General features: G+C 32.1%; 1 protein-coding gene across 1 annotated transcript; it reads right to left on the reverse strand.

Moving 5' to 3' along the window:
- Positions 1–5,068: 5,068 nt before the first annotated feature.
- On the reverse strand, positions 5,069–9,942 carry LOC137918442 (toll-like receptor 6). The gene has a single exon (XM_068761246.1). The coding sequence runs from the start codon at positions 9,770–9,772 to the stop codon at positions 5,741–5,743; it is 4,032 nt and encodes a 1,343-aa protein (XP_068617347.1). The 5' UTR covers positions 9,773–9,942; the 3' UTR covers positions 5,069–5,740.
- Between the last annotated feature and the right edge of the window lie 17,019 nt (positions 9,943–26,961).

Here is a 26,961-nt window from a genome sequence, read left to right on the forward strand (position 1 = left end):
TCATCTACCTTTGACAACGGCATCTTAAAAATCGGTTGTTGATGAAATATGTGTTTACTCTACCATAATAAATACAATAAACGCCGGCATATGATATTCGATTAATAACTTATCTTTTTCGTTGTCAAACACTACTCCCTAAATAGTAATGTTTGATTTAAGAGCGCAAAGGTAATGAAATTACATGGCTACTTCGACGTAAGAGATAGTTCTCTAATCTAACATTATGAGTGTTCGATTTTTAACTATTAACAGAAGACCGTTATCAACAACGCGAGTTGTATTAATATGCATATTATCAATCGTCTTATCATTACCTGGTACAAAAAAGGACTAAATTGCAAAGAACCTAGAGTGCAGAGAAATGTTGATACTTAAAGACCATGTCGTTGAAAAAGTAAAACTATAAATCTTTTAATTACACTTAGTTAATGTTATATAGATAATGAAAATCAAGAAACCATTGAACCATAACGCATAAGTCATGCCTACTGGCCGGGACATTGGAATAATGAAATCGCTGCGTAGTTCCCAGTCTTACAATTTTTTTCTAGGCCTTCGTGACGGTATTTTTCTTGTGATTTATCCGAGATCAGTTTCCCATAACTCATTTTTATAGCGTTTATTGCGACACATCGTTGAATTCATCAAAGGTATGTCTTTCTTAGTTATTGGTGAAGGGGTTAACTGCCCAAAGTTGGTATATAGTAACTTAATTAAAAGCTTGACTAAAATCAACAGAATTCTTCTGCAAATATCACACGTGAAATTGACTATCTATTTTATTGTTTTCGTTGTTAGTATCCAAATACACCTTCTATTGTATTACGATTTGCGATCAATAACAGTCGCTTGTAAAACACAAAATGCTCTAAGCTGTATCATGATCAGTGCTATAGTATAAGCTAAGCTGTACTGCAGTACGAAATAAAGAGTAAGAGATGCCATTGCTCGTACTCTTATTTTTAAGTATTCATTTTGTTCTCTTTCAATTTCCTCCTTTTCTTTCAGCAACCTTTATAGACATTTTAGTGATTTTTTGTAACGTTTGCGTATTTTATTAATGGGGGATTTCCTCGGTCTTGGCAATATTCTGGATTGAGAGATGTATGCTGCAAGGAATGACCAGATGCGAGAGATAGTTAAAAAGGACATGTATCCATAAACTTTCCTCCCTAGAGAAAATTCAAATCAAGAAAATTAAATTGAAATTTACAAAATATTATTTTAAGTAAAAAATTTCGCTGTTAATAATCAATTTCTATGTTCCTATTATACCGTAATTAATATTACCATGGACATTAATTTCACATTATTGACGGTAATTTGGTTTCAACTAAAGTATATAAACCTTAACTGTGGCAGGAACCTATTAACATGGTCATCGCATTGTAAAAAATATTATTATAATCAATAAGTACTTAAGTGTTATACAGAAAATAAATTAATGTGAGTCATATAATAAATTTATCTGTTCTAAGAAATTAAAACATTAAAATCGAATGATTCTTTATACTAAAAGAAGAGTACGATCATTGTAAATAAAGCTGAGATAAAAAAGAGATAACACAGTATACGCAAATGAATCATTTTGACTGTCAAATGTACTTCATAAACCGTCAGTAGCCCACTTAAATATATTGTTTGCACGTGTGTACCACATGTGAAGATTTAATTACAACATATACTTGTAATTAATTTGATTACAAATGATTATGATGTACAAATTATATTTAATTAAAATTAAGAGATTTTATGTTTGTTTTCGTTATAACAAGCTGATCGTTACATGTTTTTTTATGAGACTGTCGCTTTTATATCAGAAATAATTACAATAAATAGTCACTCAATACCATTAGCATTATTCTGAGTCAACTACAGTAGAGAGGGAGTCCATTATCTTTGCAGTTAATCATCATTTCATCGACAGAAAGATGACTTTAATAAGGAACACCACCTTATAAGTGAACTTCCTACGGAGCACTTGCCGTGGTTGTCAGTGTTCTTCATTCCAGGACCTTAAATTTCCAACGGTCACTGGTTCTGTGCACTATGTGGTCATTTACTAAGTATTAAAAAGTTATTTGTTATAATTAAATCTGAGAATAACTACAACATAAGAAGAAAACGGTTATAGTTATAGCAACAGAATAATAATTATAATGGCATCTGGAAACAAAAACTAAATTTAGTATAAATAGAAATCATATATTTGCTTTGACGTATAAATACAGTCGGGATTCCATTAAGATTTAACGTCAATCATGCGATAAAATTATAATAGACAAAGCCCCGGGACGTAACCTCAATCATCGCTCGACAAACAGTTCTCCATATTTGACTTACAATAATTCAGTTAGTTCTAAATAAGGCAACGTTCCCATGCTCTTATTATTCGTCCTTACAGCGGAGCAATGCATCGGAATTGGCTAGAAAATCACGATAAGTATCTCTTAGATGTCACGAACCAATTCCGGCTACAACGCTCCCGGTCGAAATCTGAGTGAGAGGACGTGACCTCTGCATTTTCTTAAACAACTTGAAGTGTGAAACGTCATGCTCGAACAGCGGGTGGCGTGCCAGCTAAGCTCAAGCGTTTTCCTTTCAACTCACAAACGGAAAAACGATGCGACCTTGGATATAAGACGTCGATCAAACGTCAACGAAATCACTATCAGATTTGATGTAGCTCTTACGTATTTATTATTTCATTACACAATAAAAAAGTGTTTTTATTGCACCAGATTTCATGCAGTACTGCTGTTTATTATGTACTAAATACGTAGTCAGTCACAATCGATCTATCAAACATATTTGGACTTTTTATTAGACCTTAATTAAAAATATTTATCTGTAAAGTAAATGAGTACAAAGCCTTTATTTATCAACAATTCTACACTGTAATAGTAAAATAATATTTGAAAATTCGATACTACATATTTTTCTATGATTAGGATTTATAAAATTACTATATACTTTGTACAAGCAAGTGCTTCTTTTGAAAACTGGACATAGAAGTACTACACAGAATCACAAAAATCTACTAGACTTTTTTAAATATATGTACTTCTTTCCAAAAAAACAATTTCCGTGAAAAAATAATCTGTTATTAAAACCAGCTAGTTTGATAAGGAAAACGTCAAAGAATTTAGTTACACAGAACGAAATATTAATAAGTTATTAAAGAATCACAATGCTATAAAGGATTTCGAATCTACGGTCAATTTCTTATCTAGTTGTGGGGACACATTGGAAATGATCGACGAAACCATCGGTGCGTGTAGCCGTGAAATCCAGAGATAGGTCCGATATCTCCAGATATTGATAAATTCAACCAGAAACAGATAAGGGATGAATAGAAGATAAACTTGAAGCAAGGATGAAATTTTATATCTTTTTATTTTTGTTCTGAGTAAAGTAGCCGAATTTATCAATTTTTAGTTTCGTTTGTTTATCACATAATAGTTTATAAAATACTCTACCCATAACCCTTGTATTTTCAAGACACCGACAGACTAGCCGTCGTAAAGTAATAAAAAATAGCTTTGAAAAATTGAGGATTGAGCAATGATTTAGTGCAATTACTAACAAATTATGCAATAATTAAAAGGAAGAAATTGACGAGAGAGGATAGAGGAAGAAAAAAGGAAAAGATATGTTACATCATGAGTATAAAATAAATCTATTGCAAAAAATTCTTCTATAGTCATAAGATGTAGAAGTCTTTATATAATTAGAATAATTCGTACATATTTCGTTTTCAGATATCTATTCTGATTTCCAGGCCCCTCAAATATTTATTTAATTTTCTGCGGCACAGCTCATGTTTAAACAAAAGACATCGATTACGGTTTTAAGCACACGTTTTTCCATGTAATAATAATCAGATTAGTCATTCACATAACTCGACCTATTCGTAATATCATCTACGAAGTATACTCCGTAAAGAAATAATTAATAATGGTTGAATTTAAACGGATGGAATATGTGCGAATAGGTGACTTCGAAAAAATACAATTAAAGTACCAATGACACGGTAATGATTTAAAAAAAGTATATTTTTATTTAAAAAAAAAGTATTAAATTTTGTTACCTTGGCTTATATGATGGTTAATTAATAAATAATATAAAGTAAATTAATGAATAAAAACATTTATTAATATTAAAAAAAAAACTTTTAGAAATTCTTTACATTTAATGACTAATTGAAATCATTTTTTTATCCTCCAATTTGTACTACCAATAATTCCTTATTTCTGCATAAATTTATAAATAGTGCCTATTTATTTTACTAATATTTTAGGGCAGTAGTAGTAGAAGTATCATTATTGTCATGCGTACAATTTAGAATAAATCTTCTTAGAGGTCTTTTCAAATACACTGGATTTAATTTCAGAAAGGAATATAAAATTTTGAATCTACGATATGAAACCGTTTATTTTTAATGAAAAGTAAACAGCGTCAGTTGCATAAGCGAGGCTATCCATTGTAAAGTTCTTTTAAAAAAAAAGTTAAACCGGGCAGTCGGCGGTCATTCAAAGTATGTCACACCATATGTTGCCTGCGACAGTCCCGACACTTCGAAATCTGTTATAAAAAATCAATAACCACTCTTCGGACCGTGTCCAATAGTTCACATTAATAGAGACCGTAACTAGCTTCGAATATAGTATATTGTAAATCACTTTTATATCCACCATAGAATACCCATGTCCGTTGAAATATGACTTGGGTGCGTTTTCTACCTGGAAAGGGACCATCATTATGGCTTACGATGATTGTCGGCAAGCCGGAATCATTTCGTTTTTTTTTTAAGAATACAGACCTCTCGCGTTTTTCAATTCTGACAACGGGCGAAATTGTTATATTTTACTGCTATTTTATATCTGTTCTCTACTTTGTTGGCTTTGTCGGTTGCATTGAGAGTAAATAAAAAAAGAACAAAATTAGCCGATTTATAACTAATAGTTTTGAATTGTTTTTGTCTTCGACTTTCTTTTCGATTTTAAGGCAAAAAAAGAGGTTTACAGGGATTGAATTGAAACAAGACGTCGATATAAATTATTTTAATTTAATAGCACGATTAACAGGTGACAAAATGAATATCAATTGGTACCTCTATTCACATACTAGGCAATACTTTTCGGTGTTGTAATAATTACAATCCATATTCAATAAGGCAGAATACATTTTTCGTATAAGTATTATCACGCATACAAAGAACATTTATGTACAAGTTTCAACATGGATGTAATCTTAATTAAATGACTAGTAATATTATACATTTTTACAATATTTTTTATACATAATATTTGGTAACAATGACATAATATGCTATATCAAAATACACTAATACATTTATTATTGATACTGGCAATCATAATTCGTAAATCTATACATATTTGTATCAGTCTTAACGAACAACATTTATACATAACTGCTACATTTATTAGGAAGTTATACAATATATAGTTGTAAGTACTAGAACGTACACTAAAGGCTTTAATATACAATATTATATTATTTACCAACAGTCTTAATAAATATACTTAAGAATAACTACGGACACGGCTGATTGTGCTTGCTTATTCGGTTCAATATACAACCCCTGACAAGTTTTATCACGTTATTTAAGGCATGGCCAACTTAAAAGCATATTAGTTTACACATGTGTTTGGAATGTGCTGTTCCATAAAGGAATATCTTTAAAAGATAAGGTATGTTTAGGGGCGTGTTATAATCATCTGTGTGCGGCCGAATGGGTTTGTGGTAAGCACTCGTGTATTGACGAGCGGGGTTGTAAGTAACCCTGGTCATCGAGCATAGACGGGGAATTGTGGCCGGGGTGTTTACGCAACGAATTTGGGGGCCTTGGCCGCCCACTGTACGGTTGTTCATAATTTTGAGTGTCAATCGAAATATAACTATGGTGGGGGTTGTCACCATCTTGAACCTGGCTCGTTAACGTAGTGTTAGTCAACATTGATGTGTCATCTTCAACGGTAACACCCATGTTGACGTTAGTCTGAGTCTGTGCGGGTATGGCGTCGTATTTATACCATAACTCCGGAGCAGTAGGTGAAGCGGTGTATCTAGACGGATGCCGCCTCGCGTTTGGGCATATACCGTGATTGTAATTCAAGTTGTCTTTATTCCATTGTAAATTAGAAATATCTGGCATAACAAATCTTATTTTCTCCCAAAACTTCTTTTCGCCCCATAGTAAAACGTTACAAGTCTTTAAATAATTTTGAAAATCCATATCTAAATTTAATGCGCTAACATCTGTCGTTAAAATGAACACTACTCTGTGACGCCTAATGGAAGGGTGAATAGAAGTGATAACATGTTTTATGGCTGCTTTATATGATACATTAGACCACTCGTTTTGCAAAAAGTTAAAGGATACAAATATTAATATTCTTTTTGACGATTCCGATGCGTTAGTAATTTGTTCGGAAAGATAATTTTCAGGTGCATGTTGCAAGTCTCTGTAATGAAAACACATCGTATAACCAGATTGTTCCATTTCTGGAGCAACTACTTTTGAGACAAAGTCATCATCTAGCAAACTATAAACAGCGTACCCATCGTAAAGTCGATCTCTATCAAGCTCACTTTCTTGAATTGACGCGCTTTTAAATAATCTCACTCCATATTTCGAATGAGCCCATAGACGAACATTTTGTCTAAACGAAAAAGCTAATGCACCAAACAATAAAATAAGTATAACACTTATTAATACAACAGCTAAAAGTGGAACAAAGTTTAGTTTTATTGTACTAACTTCATCAAATTGATACGGTTGGTTTTCTGTAGGGATCGTATTATCCGTTATACTTGAGTCACGACATTTATCAATCATATCAAATACTGTAACATTTGTTATGAGATTGTGTTCATCTGCACAAAACATATCAATAGGATCTTCGTAGAACTTTTTAAACCAGTTTTTTAGATACAAAACGTTATGACATGTACAGGTAAATATATTTCCTTGTACAACAGCGCTTTCAAGATGATTATTATAATTCAATTTTTTGTCAAGATCAATTATTTTATTGCCTTCTAAATGTGCTACTCGAAGAGATGGCAGATATTTAAAAGTATTATTAGCTACACTTGTTAAAAGATTATCGCTTATGTATAACTCTCTTAAGTGTTTCGTTTGCGAAAATTCTCCACCTGACAGTTCAGTCAAACGGTTATTTTCAAGATGTAATACGTTTAAAGAATGAAGGCCGTTTAATGTGTCGTTATCTATAGTTATGATGTTACTATTATTTAAATAGAGTTTATGTAATTTTTTCTTGCCGATAAACAAGTGACTTCCCAATGAGCCAAAGTCATTGCCATCAAGATAAAGCTCTGTGGCATCCATCGGTATTTTTTCAGGTATTTGCGTATAACCTGCATTAGAGCAGTCAATTACGTTAGAGTTCCAATTACTGTCGTGGAAACAAGAACACCCTTCGGGGCATGTCATTTTGCAATCGCAAGCTTCAAATTCGCAACAGGAACAGCTTGATGAACAATGAGTTTCATATGAGCACAGAAACTGTGTTTCCGGAACATCCATTAAGTTAGCTTTTCCGCCATATTTATTGTTAACTACTTCGCATGTTACGTAATCTAAATCCATGAACCTTGGATATTGTCTCATATGGTTCCAAAGATTTATCTTTTGTAACCAAATCATATGACAGTTGCAGACAAATGGATTGTTTCCAATAAAGAACTTTGGTAATAATCTGTGTTTCGGTATATGGGGCAAAGTGAATGCTGAAAGTTCGACGGTTCTCAATTTATTACCCGTCACAACGACTTTTTCTAAGTTTCTTTTTTGGATAAACGTACCTGGCTGAATGGTGTGAATTTTGTTATTATTTATGAAAAGGACTTCTATAGAATCTGGTAGAGATCTTTCATCAATATTATCCAAAGCATTGAAACTAACGTCGAGCATTCGAATGTTCTGTTGCACATTGTTCTCGTTATCCAGTTTTGTAATATTATTACTATGAATGTCCAGCCATTCAAGACTTTGTGGCATATAACTATAATCAAAGTATATAAGCTTATTATCTGATATATTAAGCCAGCCAAGAGTATTCAATTTGTTAAAAACACCACGAATGTCGTTTAATCTGTTTCCATCTAAGCGAATCGCTTTTAAAGTTGGATTTGTAATAAAAGCGTCTTGTTCTATGCTCTCTATTTTATTAGAAGCTAAATTAAGAACTTGTAATGACGGTAATGTACTAAAAGTATCCTTAGGTATACTGGTGATGTGATTGTCAACAAGACGTAAGCCATAAAGTTCCTCTAATCCTTCAAAGGACGTATTTGAAACTCGAGTTATATTGTTTTTTCCAATGTCCAACGATTTTAAAAATCGTAACCTCTTAATACCATCGGGTATTTTGTTTAAGTTATTTCCATTCAAGCCCAAATCTTGTAAATACGTTATATTCTCAAAACAACTTTCATGTATTGTAGAAATTTGATTATTGTCTAAGTACAATTGGCTCAGAACGAACAAGTTTGAAAAGATGTGGTCGTTTAATATTTTTATCTTGTTATCAGAAATAGAGAGTTGATGAAGATTTTTTAGTTCAGCAAAAGCACCGTTGCTGACCGTTTCAATTACATTATTGTCTAAATTTAAAATTTGCAAATTATTTAAATCTTGAAACGTCTTTGGATCCAAACGTGCGAGCAAGTTGTATGACAAATTCAATATAACTAATCTAACTAACCCTGCAAATGTATCTCTATTTACCCAATCATTAGTAAGACGGTTTCGCGATAAATCTAGTTTCTCTAGTTGGTCTAGCCCTTCTAAAAGACCGGGAGCCAAAACAGAGAGCGAATTATTCGCTAATGAGATTTCTTTGATAACACGTGAGGATTGAAATAGTTCAGGAGGGACAGCGACTAATTTATTTCCTGATAAGTTTAGAATTTTTAATGAGCTCAGTCCTACAAAGGCTCTGTCCCCGATCTCATTGATTAAATTATTTTGAATATTCAGAAGTTCTAAAGATCTAAGACTCGATAGACCATTGTCAGGAAGCCTTATAACGTTGTTTTGAGATAAGTCAAGCATTTTTAGCCCTGTATTACATGATTTACCCGGTGCCATAGGCCCCTTTCCCCAATCAGAAAATCCAATATCAGATATGTCTTGTATTCTATTATTAGTAAGGTTTAACGATTCGAGACTAAAAAGTGGACAAAATACTTCCGAAGGAAGCATATAAATGTTGTTGTCACCTAAATCTAAAGAACGAAGCTCCATCAAACCACGAAAACTTTCAGCGTGAAATTCCATTGTCATTGCAGGCCAATCCGTGTTGAACGATCTTAAGGTTAAACTGGTTAAGTCACGTAGCGGAGATAGTACAGTAGCCGGCACGTAACGTATCTTGCAGTATTCAATGCGCAGGTCTTCAAGTTTCCTCAGCTGTCCCAAAAAGCTGCCTGTGTTCATGTGCAGAGAGCTCTCGAAGAAAAGCAAGTCGGTACATGTCAACTTCAACTTGTTGATATTGTACGCCTGCGCGGTGGTAATGTTTTTAAACAAGAAGTCTGCGGAGCCGATGGTCTTGATGTTGCACGTGAGAAAGTTAGATTCACTCAACTTTGCGTCCGAATAATCCCACTGACAGCCGGCGGGGGCGGGCGGCGCGGCCCGTGCGCGCGCACTGCCCGCCACGACCAAACACATCCAAACTTTTAACGATATCATTCCATAAAAGTTCTTAGTCATATTAGCACAGTAACACAGTTCATTTGTTACACTTGATATATTGATAAAAAGTTATCTCCAACTTTCAGTCAATTTATGAATGTTTGTAGCGACGTTGTGCACTACGATTTAAAACGAATGTAAACACAGATTACGCGGCCGTGAACAAACTTTTGACACAGCCATACTCCCCTGCGGTCGGGCGGTAACTGACCTACGTAAGTTTGAACGAAAGCCGCATGGGTGTCGAGTGGGAGGGGGAGCGGGGCACGGAGGGTCGTAGCGTAGAGACGACGGGTGGAACCCGCACTGCATCGCCTTACAACAGATGGCACGCGTGTTTTTAAATTATCAAAAATATTGGTTATGCAGCGTAGAAGACTTAGGCCTGCGTGATTCAAAATGAATGCAGCTCCTCAAGTTACCGCTCAAAGGAGGTCGCTGCTATCTGGCGTATTTTCAACGCATCATTACCAACGTGTTACCATGTTATTGTGCTTCATTGAGTATACACTTACATATAAAACTAAAAGTTTAATCTTAATTTTCTAATTCAAATTTATAACAATTTGAATATTTATAATTAAAAATTTATCCTTCTTATTAAAAATTAATAGATTGCTGTATTAGAGAATAAAATAATGTTCAATAAATAATTCAAATATTTAACAAATTTAATGTTAATGATATAGAATAATTGAAATATGTATTGTTAAGTAAATTCGAAATCTTTATTTTGACATGTGGGTGGACATTTTGAATGCAAAATAAAATGAATGACAGCCACATTTCAGATAACACAATACAAAAGTGTTTTGGGAAGAAAGTGTCTTTTCAATACACGAATCAATTTAACTCGCGAACAATTGTTTACTTACACGGAACTGAAATTTTATATTTAATAATACAGTCTCGTGAACATTTTTCGGCGAACGTTCTTGGGATTCAAATAATGTAAAGATGCAATATTAAATAATTTTTTTTTACCATCTTCATAAGTTTATTAAATAGATTTGTTACATGAAATCAACAGTTTTGTAACTAACAGTTACACAGTTACTATTAACTTAGAAATTATTAACATATTTTTATAATGAGCTATAAATTTATCATTTAGTATAAACTCCTTTTGTTGTCAAAATAAGTTTTTTTTTTTTTAAATTTTGTAATAATTATTTTTTAGTATTCTTAAATTATATTTCTCATCAACTAGTCTCTCGTAAGTTACTTGATGCTGTTGGGGCATATTGTATGGAATTTTAGTCGGAATATTTTTTTTCTTTTTCTTTTTTAGCATTTTGTATAGGGGCTCTTAAACACATAATTCTTGGAACTCTTTATATACCAAATACTCATTTGTTTTTAATTCTGGATACCAAATTAAACAGTACAAAAATACGATATTGTATAAATATATAAACGGTTGATCAGTTGAATCTGATTGTAAACAATGTTTACAAAAAGCACAAGTAATATAAATTTTGATGATGTTTTTCCTCACGCATCCTCACCTTTACTGTTAAATGGCAGAGGTTTTTTATAAAGAGTCAGGAGTTTTCGGTTTGATTTTTGTTCACATTAATATATATTATATATTCTTTTTCTTATTTTTTTCCTTATCTGACGGTTCTTGGCTCTACTCTAATTCCTTTACATTATTATCATAGTTTTAATGTCACCCTATTTTTATATTAACAAAGTTAGTCCGCCTACCTTCCACACTATTGTGGAATGTCTTTCGGCATTTTGATGAACATACCTTAAGATTTGATTTACACGTACACAATAAATGTGCATCATTATTGAAAACAAATAAGAAAATCGTAATTAAAAAAGTTCAATGACGTTTCGTACTTTTCTTTAAAATTAACGTATTTTTAGTATTTTTGGCGGTTGAATTTATTCGTTAGCAGGTCCATACTATATCTTTGACGACTATATACATATTTTACTGCTAAGTAAGACAGATCTATAAAAGTCGTATAAGTTTAGTATGTCTAACTTCATTAAATGTGAATGAATTTATTGGTACTCAAAGTAGTACATTATTTTTTAACATTGAAAATTGCTTGTAATGATATATTAAATTTCGATTTCGTAGTATTATTATAAATAATATGAAGATAAGGGAACGGTACGAATTTCTGTGAAACGAAGCTTATCTCTCCAAGGTCGTCACATAAGAGTGGTCCATTCTATTGATATTCTCAGTCAATATTGAGAGTCAATATATCACGTGCCCATGTGACGACTCAATATTTACTAGCCGACATCAAACAAAATATTACCACTTATCTTGTTACAACCATCGGAAAGCATTTCATAATTATATTCCCTTAGGAAAGTTTTAGTCAGTTTATATCCTATCATTAAAAGTTTAATGATATCTATTTGATATGCTACAGTAAAAGCGAATTTATCTATTGCAAATAATATATATTTGGTAATTAGTTGAATATATTGATAGTAAATGCAGCTAATTATTGTACATCTTTTTCAAAAATTGATGAGTTCAGAAATAGTTAACAACACAATTATGGTAAGAGAAAACTTTGTTGAAATTCTGATTAATACGTATTTAAATTTATTATTGTTTACTATCTGCAGACTTTGTATAACCAGAAGTTAACTATTTGTTGCTACTTGATAACAAGCCTGTAGGTTTATTACGGGCTGTACACAAATATGCTTCATGTTCAATAGATACATCACATATGCAGATATCTGGCACAACTGTTGTGATCGAAAAACTTCGTATTCGTTCAATTGTATTTTACTTTAGCTCTGTTAAAATAAAATTTATGCAAATTTGTAAATTTTGTAAATAAGGGTTTTCATTTTTTTGTCGCAATTCAATAATAAATAAAATAATGTAACCTATTTCCGAGTAATACACGGTGATTGGAAATAGGTGTCAAAGTTAAAAAAAGTTTTTTTGTTGACAAATGGGCTGTATATTCACACCTTTAAACCTTTTAAACCAATAATAATTCACCTGTATATTTGCAAAGTTTTCCATTGGCAGATATTTTATATATTCTATGTTATATAAATCTACTTTATTAGTAAATGTTTTTGGAAGTTTATCCTTGTTATAATCAACATTATAATGGGAAAGATGCTATGCAACGCCATTGCTTACTTTGTTATTGTTTATATTCTTTTTGTAATTGTATAAAGCAAACAATTCATTATTGAAAGTAGTAACTGTGGTTAGAACTACTTTTTTGATAATTGTACGACATTTAAAATTTAAATAAGAATTAAAAAAAAAAAAAAAAACAATTGTACCATATTCGGAAGCGTTGTTAATGAAATAGCTTCTTGTAAAAGTATGTTGCGTATTGACATAAATGTAAGGGCAAATTGGATCCGACAATTTATTTGTGTCCCGTTTGTTTTAGTGGCAGACCGGAGATTTATGATCCATTCAAACTATGCAGTCCTTGTTTACCTATTGTTTTTTGGGGTGTACGAAAAATTCCAAAAACAATTCAAAAAGGTCCTTAAATGAAAACTTTTCTATGCATGATTTCCAATTTTAAATAATAAATGTGGTTTACGAAGTTATGTCTGTACTGGAAGCGGGTTTTGTCGCCATTTAAACAAAGGAATTCCACCGCAATTATATTATTGCCCTCATAAATCCAAAGAGACAAAAGATTTAACTGTGTAAAATGTTCTTGGTCAGTTCATAGCTGTCAGCACCACAAATAATTGTTTGTACCACAATTATTTTAGTTTCTGTAAATCTTTTGAAATAATCTTTCCTAGAAAGATATTTATTGAAGTTTAGCTTCTTTAGTTCTAATACACCTTACCTCTTGTACGGTTGATACGTTTCTTGTAAAATTGTGTAACAAATACATTTGACATATGGTAAACTCAGAAACATGTTTGTCAAGTTTAAAAATCGTGCGAAAGAATAAATAATGAAATTCACATTACTTAAGTATTATTAAAACGAAAACAATTCATTTTATAAAATTTCTATAAATAGGTTATAATATGGTATGGTAAATATGGTATGGTAAATATGGTATGGTCAAAATTTAATCCATCAGTACAAAAAAATTAGGATTAAAAATCAGTATTGTAATAAGCGTGCACGTTTTGCTGACTGGACCAAAAATGCTCTATCATCAAGAGATACGTCAGATATGCACATATATTTAGTGCAACTGTTGGGTTTGAAGAACTTCTTACGTGTCCAATTGTATTTTATTGATAATTTTGTGTAAAAGATTTGTGGTGGAACAAATGTATTCGCCGAGCTGATATCAGCTAAGAACAGATTTCACAAAGTTCCACCGGATTCCAGGCTTGAAAGGGCGTTCAATAAAATGCATGTTCTAAAACATAAACAATACAGGTCTTATAGACATAAAATTAAGTCAGAATGTTTTTTTTCTTGTTGTAAATTAACTAAAATATTAAAACATTATCCTTGACCACGCGAAGCAGGCAGAAAAAACCCACTTAATATAAAAACAGAAAAAAAGTTTCTTAGTACGTAGTACTCTTAGTACATTTATTGCCCAAAAAAGTTTGTATAATAATGTGTATAATACCTTAGAAATATAAAGACATAAAAGCCTGGATGCTTCTTGTAAATTCAGAACCGGTATCTATAAACTAACATTAGGAGTGTTTTATAGATAATCGGCAGAAAATATCGTCGGCGAATAGATACCGAAGTTGGTGTTCGTAAGCTACTATAAGTAAGGCACGTTTCTACTTAAACAATCTGCAAGAAAGGGCTTGAAATAGAAAATGTTTTGCGCTAAAAACGTCGACCTCTTATCTTACTAAGATGGGTCTCGACCATAGACCATTTATCCTACAAACGGAACATTGGACAATATGCTATTGAATTTTAGTTTAAATAATATTTATAAATTTGTTAAGTTGGTTTACTACACCAACCGGACCTCTCTATCATGATAATATTTTCAATAATTATTGTTTTAGCTGTAGGATATTCACGGCTGGACATAAGGTTCCTTTTTGGTTTTTGATAGAAACGGTTGGAAGGGGCCTGCAACCCGCGTCTTCCGACTATCTTTGCATGGTTGTTTGTTTATCTTATAGTTGGGTCTTACGCAGCGCTTGCCGGTCCGCGGTATTCACTCTTAAGTTTAAGGCTCCAGCGGTCATCCTTTCTGGGCGTCATATGGCCTACCCACTGCTAGTTGAACTTGCTAATCCGTTGGGCTTTGTTCGTTGAAGAATAATTGTTAATGCTTAATTTAAATTCACCACCATACTCTTTATTCACATTTGATAAAATAAATAGAAGGGATACGTTCCACTCATCATTTAACTATTCCGATAAAAGTGTCATCAAAGATAATTTACATTTTAAATGCGACATAACCGGTATTTCCTATTAAAATGCAAACCTATATTTATCAGCAAGATATCTACGAGTTAAATCGATTTAGTTATAGGGGTATAATTCTTGAAACCGGCAATTTGTTTTACTAAATATTCGATTTAAAATCGCTAATCTTTTATAAATCTCTTCTATAAATTTTTTAGGAAAGCGTCAACAACAGCGTTTTAATAAATACTACCATATCAAAATTAACGCTAAATATGGCATTAAGCGAATTTCCATATTCGTGCCCTCTCTCGCGTGTTTATGTCTATCGGTGGATCCTGGTTCTAGAGGCCCAGCACGAAGTCATCATTCATACGAAGAGATATCATCGTGTCTCGTCGTGGCCACGGCTCTCGGCTTGTTAACAATAAAAACGTTATCCGGTGTGAGCACAAAATGTATCTCGGGAAAAATGTCCAACCACCGGCTCTATGCTTATTTTATTGTCTTACTTTCCCAGTACACTTTAGATAAATGCCAGTGCATTGTGTCTGCGTTTAAAAAATTACGAATAAATTACACAATATTCGATTATTTATTTTATTATTATCAATTGCTCCTTATTAATAATCATCTAATATGATAATTTAATATTTTATTAGGGTTTTTCGACACTGAATAACGTAATTAAATATACATTTTGATGAAAAATAATAAATCTAAGAAATTAATGAAGAAAAATAAGAATGGTTTCGATCTTTCCATGGTGATCTAAGACGTATATGATAATTGAAAAAATTACTATTCAAACTGTATACACGAAAATTAAAAATTATAATCGTCATTATGAAGAACTGACAGAGGGTGACGCGATTGAACAATCCAATATAGACGAAATAACGTCACAAATTGCCAATCAATAGTGGCCCTAAGGACATGTAATTAACAGGTGCATTAGTGGGCTGCATAATGCATGACGATGAATCTGCACGCCCTGTTGTCTGCGTTGTGAATCCAGCTTACAAACATTTACATAATCAGTGACGAAAGCTAATTCCGATTCCATTCACAAAGTCATTGTGTAATCTTTCGACGTTGTCCTTTGGCAATTACGTCAGTGTGGTTAATGTGTCGTATCGATCATGCTTTCATTCTGACAGTTTATTAAAATTTTTGTTTTATAAAACTACTCAAGTTAATAATGAATTTATATCCCGAAAATGTACGTATTTAAATTTTAAAAAAGATTTTCATCTATAGTATTTACTATTTTTTACAATTTTATATTTTGTTAGCAAAAGAAAACAGAAATCTATTCCACTAGTAAATAAATAAATACTTAGATAAAACGAATAAAAGAAACCATGTCACTCCTGCATGTTTTCGTCATATCAGCGTGTGAAAGCTCACCTTAAGGCATAGGCCTGCCCAAAAATATCTAGAGAGAGATATAACATATTCGCGACGTTTGACAGTCGGGTTGACGATCGCAGTGTTGTATACGCCGAAGACGCTGCTGTATCCTGCTTGGAAACTAAACATGTTTGTGAGCAGTGGTAATCCTATAAAATTAATGCACAGAGTGTGAGTTATACAAGATTGTATCCTGGGAATCGAACCCGCGAACTACGATCGCTAATCTCAGTCCTCTACCGCTGAGCTACCACCGCTGCTTTATGTTTTAGCGGCAATTAATTATCGGTAAAAATTGTTGTTTTTAACCTCAATTATTTGATAATTACAATCTTTTTGTAACTTAGTTACTGAAGAAGTTTACTATATTTTTTCTAACACAAAGAAAATTAAAGAATGCTTAAGAGAACGCTATACACTTGGTAACAACAATTTTTTTTGTTCATAAACTTGAATTGAAATATAATTTAAGTTGCAACATGCGTGTTAATAAACATATGAAACAATAAATGGAATGAAAAATGAAAAATCATATGTTCATCAAAAATTCTTAAAGTTTTTCTCATACAATTTCAATTAACGGTTAGTAATTTAATACACATTAATTTTGTAAGTTAATGACAGCAAAGATCTTATCGTTTTTATTTTGATTGACGTTAACATGCCCAAAACTTGTAATCATTTTAGATACCAACTTATTTATTTACGATTTATTGTAATACATTAGTATGTTATTTGTTTCTTCGGTCGCATAACTTCTAACAATGGAAACTTTAATAGCTTAAAATAGAAAGCCTGTATTTTAGATAGACAGAATTTTTTTTCGAAATTTTTTAGTACTATTTATTACTAGATTGGTTAAATTAATTTAGCTTTATATTATAACATTGATTTTCCCATTTTACATTCAACACCTACACATTATAAATAAAATTTAAAAACTAGTAAATTGAGAGGTTACACCTCTCTTGTACAGGAAAGTCGTTTAGGCTCGCAGCCATAAGCAGTCATACGTCTTTGGTCTTACACATTTCATTTAAAAATAATTAAATGTATTTGAAGCGAAAAAAAAAAATTAAAAATTACTTTCCTCGTCCAACTTACCTTAATTACCTCTTTAATTATGGCCTTTAATAGAACCTATTTAAAATGTATTCCTTAAGATGAGACGTTTACTTGTATGATCGTTACTTGTATAAATTGTCGTTTTACTTATGTATTACAATACATCAATATTATAAAATTTAATTGTGTTTGAAATATGAATTTGTGGAATAAGTAAGATAAATCCAAGCAAAGTATAAATGTGTATTAATTTAAAAATCACAATTTCTTCAATTTTTTGTTTAAATAAAAAATGAACATTGCTTGTTTAGGATTTATCGCCGCCTCGTCATCTTATTTAAGATACAAAGGATAATATTAAGAAGTAAGCTAATAGTTTTTGTTCCTGGCACCTGACCGAGTCTCGTCAATCTCCTGGGACGTATACAATTATTTTAATCTTATTAAAATCATGTTTCTATGACGGTGATATAGTATGGACCTACCTTTGAAGTATAAATGAAACATTCACTCACCTATGAATGGTGATGAACACAATAAAAAAATTAATCGATTAATTAGGTTATGATGTTCTGTTACAATATTATTATGGTTAAACACAAAATCAAATTGGCTTTATTATATACGATCGTTCAATCATTTATCGTCAGATTAAAATTTAATTTACGTTAGTTTTTAACGCATCACCTACTCAGAAAACTAACAAAGGACTCAGTAGGATTTGCCATTTTTTATGCTAATTTTATTTATTCATTTTATTAAATATATTCGATGTCATGTTACAGTTTTGTTCTTTTTTTACTCAAAGGAATAAAATATAAAAACTAAAGAAAGAGAAAAAAGTTTGTCGCTTAGAGATTTTTTAGTAAAAAAAAATATTTGTAATTTTTACACTATTTTTTATTATGATTACTTCTATTTTTTATTTTTTAAGTTTCGTATAAAACATGCTGTTGACTAAATATAATTATAAGACAGATTTTTATGAACAGATATATTTTATTATACATTAATTGCGTATCCATATAGGCCTAGCTCGCGGGACGACAGATAAAACAGTACGCTATATTCGGACACGTCGCTTGTTAGACAAACATGAAGAGATCCCGTCTGATATCTCGGAACACGAGCGTGTGGGTGCGACTGGATGGCCTGGAAAAATCTTATGCATGCCTTCGAGTCAGCATCACAAAGGATATGACTAATGCGGACCCTCCTAAGCAGAGTAATAAATTAGTAAAAAGATGTAATAGAAGATTTAGTAAAAAATACGTGTAACAAATTAATTGTCTAAAATAAAATACATAGATGGAAAAAATATCTGATTTTACATAGTTTAAACGGAAGGTTGTGGTAAATCGGTATTTACAGAAACGAATTTTGAAAAGCTTTTACTAAACTATTTTTATATGAATTATTTTTTCTTCTTACGTTTTATTTTTTCATCACGTTTTTTTTTTTGTTAGGATACAATAACTGCGCACACACATAAAGTTGACCGATTTTACTACAGAAAATTGATAGATGTCACATAATTAATGTTAAAAATAACATAAATGAAGCTAAAACATTTCTTTTTACGTAATTGATTGGTATGGTAATACCATATCGTATCAATTACGCATATAGTGTCTGTATTTAGAGGTACTTATGATAATTTATGAAAAAAATTTTTATAGGTTATAAGCTAAGCGATGACGAGGTCAACTATGGAACATGATTGCCTAGAAAATACCTATTCACTTATGACTTAAATTGATTTTATATAAAGCAATTGTAATTTTTGAAAATTTCCATTTACACTGTTAAGAATTTGCATACTTGCACCCACATTGACCCATTTTACGGAAGAAGATTAGAAGATATGTTATGAATATTGGTCATATTTTTTATGGTTCAAAGATATGCAGATTTTCTAAAGATGTTTTCGTTTAGAAATACTATAATGAAATATTTGTTAACAACAAAAATTAACAGTACATAATAACTTTTGTTAGATTACATTTAAAAGACTTTATTTCTTAAATTTTAATAATGTCGATGATTTTACTAGCCGTTATTAAGACAGAGATGGTAGTGGATTAAAATGTCTTCATAAATATACTCTCATTGCTTTTTTCCTCTATATATCTATAACCCTTAACGTGTTTATCGAAATTTCCCAAAATAATTAGTTGAATTGGGCGTGCTACTCTCCTGTTTTGCCTTCAAAAATCACATTAAAGCGAATACTTTATATTTAGATATTATTATAAAGTAATAAAGAGAGAAAAATCAACTCATTGTAAGTTATCAACACAGATTTAAAGTTACAGTAATAATATTGTAAATTTGGAGTTACCTGACGTGCAAAGTGAAATATATTAGATTAGAGACCTTTTTCACCAACCGGGTAACTGTATTCCCTCTTGAAAACAAATTTATTAGAGAGACATCGAGTGTATTGGGGTCAGAAGACATCTTATTAGATCCACAGTTTCACTTAGCGATTACTTGTAATGAAGTTATTGAACCTTTTCGGAGCTTTTCGATACAAACAAAGTATACTTGCGGCGTATTGAATTCTCTCCTTTTAGATAAATAAATATACATACTTGTGTTAAATGAATTTCAATATCCTTTGGATATACTTTAAGAAATTCTGTATATATATTTCCGTATATTATTTTTGAAATCATAAGGCTTGGAAACTAAAAATTTGGAAGAAATATTCCTTTTTTCAAGTAGAGGTCAGCTAATAATTTTACAAATTCGTTCTCACAAGGGAATACTTAAATTATACCTAATATAGGGTATAACTTCGTTAGAATTTTTTTTTAATTTTTATGTTTTAATTTCGTGAAATTACATCTAAAAGGCAGTGCAGACCACAGACTTATGGTCGAAATCCCATGGACGTCACACTGAACCAAGGTTTCGATTCTCAAAGAATTGTGTTAAGTTCTTTGAGAAAGTTATCGTCTACTGCGCAAATAAGAATTCTCAAGTTCTTTGGACATTTTACCAATATTGAGGAGACTTAATGGAAATATCAGGGTTGCAGTGCCAAGTGGAAGGCAAACTATCTTGTGGACGCTCTGCAATAACATGGACAAATTTAATTTAAACTGCCTCTTAAAACTCAGTAAATGAATGATGCCACTATGATAGACATCGAGCTATATAGCGACGCATAGCGAAAGCAACGAAGACACCAGAACAGACCTAAGCATGACTACCACAAGTCTGACAAGATTGCACAACTGAGTAAAAGTATATTTATTTATTTATGTACTAATATTAATTAAAAAAACTCGGACTGCGTTTTTAAGTAATTAAATGACCTGTTTTCGTTCAGTATATGAAAGACGTATTATAACTAATTTAAACCGGTATTGATTATACTGACCCATTTATGCCTCTGTATAGTTGAAGCACTGCTCGTCCGAGTACAGTTAAAGTGTAATTTGTAGAAGTTGTTAGACAAACTCGTAATCAAAAAATTAAATCGATAATGTCTATAGAATCGATAACCACGGTGTAGGGGCGTAACCTAAGTTACATGAACACGATCATGTGGACAAGGTAAAAACTAATCACATACAAGCCAATGTAATAATATAAAACATACGCTTAACTAAGAAAATGAAGATGGCTTTCATAGATGATTTTTTGTAATGTATCTCATTTATTCAGGTTAGTCATCGTCGATTAATATTCGACATACCTGGAGGATGTATTGTCTGCGATCAATCAAATGTTCTGTTTCTTGTCTTTGTATATGAGCCGCTTACTTCTCTTACATACGATTTATTTCTTTATCACATGAATAATAAGGATGAATTTAATGTATCGTTATTGTTTAGTATATAAAATACGTTTAAAAAACTACTTTCAGACATTGATATTTATTTACAACTTTAAAAATATCTCAAAAAATAATTTAAACATGAATAATAATTTTAACTACTTCTATATATGTCTTCCACTACAGGCCTGATTGACAAGCTCACAGTAATTGCACGAGACATGAAGAAGGCTATGCTCGGATTACGAGATCATCTCAGGAAGGAGGAGATCAATAACGAAAGTAAACTTTACAGCGGTTTGTCAAATTAAAATGGCAATTGGAAGGCCACAAAACGCATAGAACAGCTGGTTGCTGGGAGTTTAAGATCCTGGACCATGAGTCAGTAAGCGCAGAGTAAGATCATCTTTTTAAGGTCGTCGGAAGACGCGGGATGCAGGCAGAATATAAAAATCTACGGAGAAGCCTATGTTTAGTAAGATATTTCCTACAGCTAAAATGATGACGATAATGAAGATTTTGTATATATTATATATTATGATATTAATTATTTTTCTTTAATGAACTGTAAGAATAACGTAAGGTTTTCAATATTTTTTTAAATTTCACATAGAGTTTTGCAGATGTATTTATATTTGTATGGTAAAGTAAAACATCGCAATGTGTAAGTACAAAATCCTTTCGAGTAAACAGAATTTGTTTGTAGAAGAGTATTTGTTCCTTTTCGCTTAAGAATGTTTTGTTTGACTTTGTTAAACGTCTTACGCCAAGGAAGTATCTAATTAAGGTCATGAGTGCAGATATGTTTAGCATGTTTTCATTATTGCGAATTATATAAAAGTACTCAGAACTTTAAATGATTTTTCTATCAAAAGATATTAAATAGCTTTAAAGTTTATATAGATTAGTGAACACTATATTCTGGAACGAGCAAATAAGTCTTTAGAAGTTTTCTACAACAGTAAAAGTTGTGTAATTTTGGCTCATTACAACGCGGATATATTATTAAGCAAAATTACACATTCTTGTTCATTGTTGTTTGATAGACATCGTGGGTAAGTTTTCTGGAGAAAGTTCGTACTAAACAGGCTGATAGCTTTCGTTTCTCAGCGATATATGTGACGCATGTCATGACAATTAGCTGCCACGTATTATTTTTCTCAATTAGATAAAATCGTTTCACAGACACACATGTTAATTGCATATTGAAAAGAGCGGTTAATTTTAAAGAGAAAATTAATACTTGTATAATAATTTAAGAGCCTTTGCGATAATACTGATATTACTTTTCTTACAAAATAGATAAAAAAATCTGTGTCATTAAGATCTTTTAAAAATATTTTGAAATTTTGCTATCGTACCAGCAACGATATGTTTTTGAGGTAGAACTTTTCGGATATCATTTCAATTTTTATGAGAAAATAGAAATAAATCGAAACTCGACGTTTTTAAAGTGTTTATTGAATGTTTTTTTTATAGTTGTAATGGAATAGGCGTTTGTCTTCCATTTCACCTAAGGGAAAGTGTAGAGGAAGACGAAGGTGGTATACGCCCATCCAAAAGAATCCTGTTCACTATACTCTTAAAGGTTCCAGAGTTCAACTTATCAGGAAAAATAGACCCAGGCAGGTCGTTCCAAATCAACAGTAATTGTATAGAAATAAAGAACTAATGGTAGTATTTTCCCTATTCGTTCTAGACGACTTATTCATACGTCACCTAAGTTTAGATGTAATGATTTTGTCAGGAATGTATAAAGTTGAGTTGATATATAATAATTTATTAAAACTAATATATATATTTATTATACAAAGAACTCATAATGCTGCTTCAAACGGAGGCTTTTTCTTTTACTGACATTTAATTATAGGTTTTTTCTATTCGATTTTAACGCTCATGCCACGAATATAATAAAACAGAGTGGTTTTTTGTATTATTTTAGATAAAATAAATGTAACTGATTTAAATTATTGAATAAATTTATATAAATAATGATTTCCTGTTGAATAGACTGGATTATTCGAGGTTCAGTTTCTAAAAAGTCGTACACTTAATTTATTGCCTTATTTTATTTATAGGGTTTAGTTTGTAATCGATTAGTTTAGTGAACCAAAAAATATTTTGAGCTAATAGACGCCCACTGCCAAGCATAGGCCTCCTCTAAAAGATCGCCATGATGGCCGATCTTGGACTGCCCCTCGGTCTACCTATCCAAGCCGCGTCAACGAGTTCGTGGCCGCCACTGGAGAACTTTTCCAACGGCCATCGGATGCACGAGCGATGTTCCCACCCCCTGCCACTTCAGACGAATAATTCATCGAACTACGCCCGTGACTTTGGTTCTTCAGCCAACCCCCTAATTTTTTAAAATAATTGATAATTATATTCATAACTCATACTGATGCTCACAACAGCGGCTATTTCTTTTACTGGTATCCATTAAATAAATTATTTAGTACCGTGTTAAAAGTCAAGTGAATCTAATTTCATTTAGATAATAGCAGGCAAATAGTGATGCTATAAATTTTGGTGGCTTGATAAAATTTAAGCTTTGCAGACGCTGACGAGATCAATGTCTTTGACCTTACAGTTATTAATATAGATTTTGACCTACTGAATTCATCCATGTCCTTCGTAACTAATGACCGTTTCTCCGACTTAAACGCAAGCAATAGATTAATGACTATCAGATAGCCGGGTCGGAACTCCAGATAATGTATCTGGTCACTGCGCCATTAATTCAATGCGGTTTACTTAACTTGATCAATTCCAATTTACGCTATAGAGCAGCGTTTACGTAAACTCGTAGCCAAGTGAAGTCGGAAATAATTAAAACTGCTCACTCGAACTCGCTGAATGCAGTACGGTTTTCACGTGGTACTTTTAAGTGATTTTCAAATTCTGTACCGTTTCATTTTATTTTGTAAAATATTGAGACGTTTCTTTTTTGTAAATCGTGAGAGGTGACTCTAAGAAAGTTTAGTTAAAATTCAAACAAAGTATATATATTTTTTGCAGACAATACGAGTCTTTACAGAAATCAAATACTTTCATGAAAAAATCGAATCATCTTTTTCGATTACGTATTTTATTCTTTATCAATACACATAGGTGTATTGCCACGATGCCTTATGGTGTTAACTGATCTCCTGGTGTTCGGTCTATCTGGAGGAAGCATGCGCGTATTACTTTCTTTCAAAAGTACGTTTTTTTTATTTTAACTACAGTCATTATCATTATTTCAGCCACAGGACGTCACCAGCTGGACATAAGAATCCCTCTTTGATCTTCAATAACTGGCTGGCTGTAAGTGACCTATGCCCAACGTTTTCCGAGAAATATAATAAGGTCTATCCTCCATGTCGGTGTACGTCCTACGCTGAGCTTGTCGTATCATGGTTTCCACTACAAAACCTTAAGGCTCCAGCTTTTTATCTAGCATATAGCATATAGCTTTTCATCTGTCATCTATTTCTTCATGAAAACTAAATTTCAAAAATATATAAACTTTATACCGCCAAACTTAAAAATATAAATATAATATTTTTTACTTTTGAATTTGCAGAAAAATGTATATGAAACAGGTTATTAAAATAAGGTCACATTATAAAGCGTGGCCGACGTTGTCCGGCTACGGTCCGGTGTGTAGTTACATGTCCCTGTTAGAGCAGATACGAGTATTTACGAGCGAACCGGCCGCCCGTTGCATATAGGCAGATGCCACACATGTTCTGCCTTAATTCGAATAGATGACATACAGGGTTGACACTATTAAATAGTTATTGAATTATCAGAAGTTAGACAGATTTTCACGGAAACTTCGACTGGATGTTGCCAAGTACATTACAAATAGTTTATTCAGAATAATATATCAAACTAAACACGTGATATCCTTATTTAATTTAACATTATATTTTTGGCAAAAAAATTTAGTCAAAGCAAATGAAAATAATGTTCGTAAAGTGTTTATAAACACTTAAAAAGTTAAATGTATTTGATTTATAGTTTGTGATAAACTACAAAATAAAAAGAATAGAAAACGAGCACAAAGGTTAAGTTTCAAGGCAATTGTTGATTAAATCGTATAAGTCACCACGGCATTGACTTTCTAATTGGTCGTATAGATTAATATCGAACAAAACGAGCAAGGACGGACACGATATGTATTAAAATGTCAATAAAAATTAGAGTTACTTTACACTATCATGTGGTGCTCTAAAAAGGAATTATAGTTTTATTTCAAAAATAACTTTTTTATAACTCCTCATCATATCAGCGGTACGATGTCCCCAGCTGGACATAGATTTCCAATCATACCGGTAGTAAGCGGCACCCGTCCAGCGTTTTTCCCTAACGAGTTCATCTTTCCAGCTTATGGGTGGACGTTCTGAACTGCCAGTGTACATGGTCTCCGTTACAGAACCTTAAGGCTCCAACAGCCTCTGTTCTGCGTGCTATATAGTTCGCACACTTTAACCACGCCTCAACATCTTTAACCGCTGTGTTATGAAAGTTACTTTCGTTAGTCTATGTATTCTTAATACGATCATAGATAAATCCGGAGCACAGCCCTCTACCTTGCTTAATTTGTCAATAAGATCACAAGTGAGAATCTACGCCTTATAGACATCAGGTAACATATTACTAAAAGAGTTTAACTAATACTCCTTTAAAGCAAGTAAGCATGACGACTTCCGTAAAAACTTGGACTAGGACTGTTGCTTAATTTTTCTTACCAACTTGAGAAACCTGAATCTCGTGTTGTTTAGGCAAATGATTCTTGGAACGAATAAGCGCAGAGTTCTCTGAGAGGAAGCCTCGACTTGCGTGGAAATAGATTTGTTATAACTTAAGCTCTTGCAAGAAATGTGTATGTGTGTCATGTATGGCCATACATATGTCTGCATGTATGGCCTTTAAGTCGATCTTTTATTGAAATTCTCGTAAATTATTTTAATTTATTTACTCTTTATGTAATAACTTCAAGCAAACTAACTAACTTCAGCAATAGATCATTTATATTCAATACCTACGCAGGTCATAAGAATGCTAGTAGAGTTTTTTTTGAAACCAGAATAAAATTAAGGTATCCTATACTGACAAACTTCAACTCAAAGTTACGTGAGTATCCAATAGCACATTCTTTAGAGGAGAGCTCATAACAAACTCAAATGATTGTACATTGTACATCAAAATGACACAAAAATCACATTTAATAGGCAAATGTAAAAAGTAAAATGAGCGTCAATACAAAACAAATTTTTATACAGACAGCAATTAGATGAACTTTGTTAATAACCAAAAATAGAGCGGGCGGTTAACAAGCGATAGAAGATGCTGTAAATGGTTCATCCACTTTTAACATCTATTAGAAAATTGAATTTCATACATAAAATACCTTTAATACGATTTATTCATACATTCATGTCAGCTCATAGACATCCACTGCAAAGCATAGGCCTGCCCTAAAGATCTCCACAATGTCTTGTGTGGCTCTCATGCAGTAACTTTGACTATGTCATGAGATCACGTAGTGGTGGCTCCTTTTTTTGTTTTGCTGGAAATTTTCTGGTCGGACCCAGGATACCCTACGGAAGGTCAGGGCTATGAAGAATTCCTAAC

Source organism: Battus philenor, unplaced genomic scaffold (assembly GCF_028537555.1).
Source record: "Battus philenor isolate CCGP_79_NKW_IND1 unplaced genomic scaffold, ilBatPhil1.0.hap1 SCAF_14, whole genome shotgun sequence".
Classification (NCBI taxonomy): Eukaryota; Metazoa; Arthropoda; class Insecta; order Lepidoptera; family Papilionidae; genus Battus; species Battus philenor.

What these genes read in the sequence shown, in the direction of transcription:
- LOC137918442 (XM_068761246.1), bottom strand. Translation starts at nt 9,772, where the DNA reads ATGACTAAGAACTTTTATGGAATGATATCGTTAAAAGTTTGGATGTGT.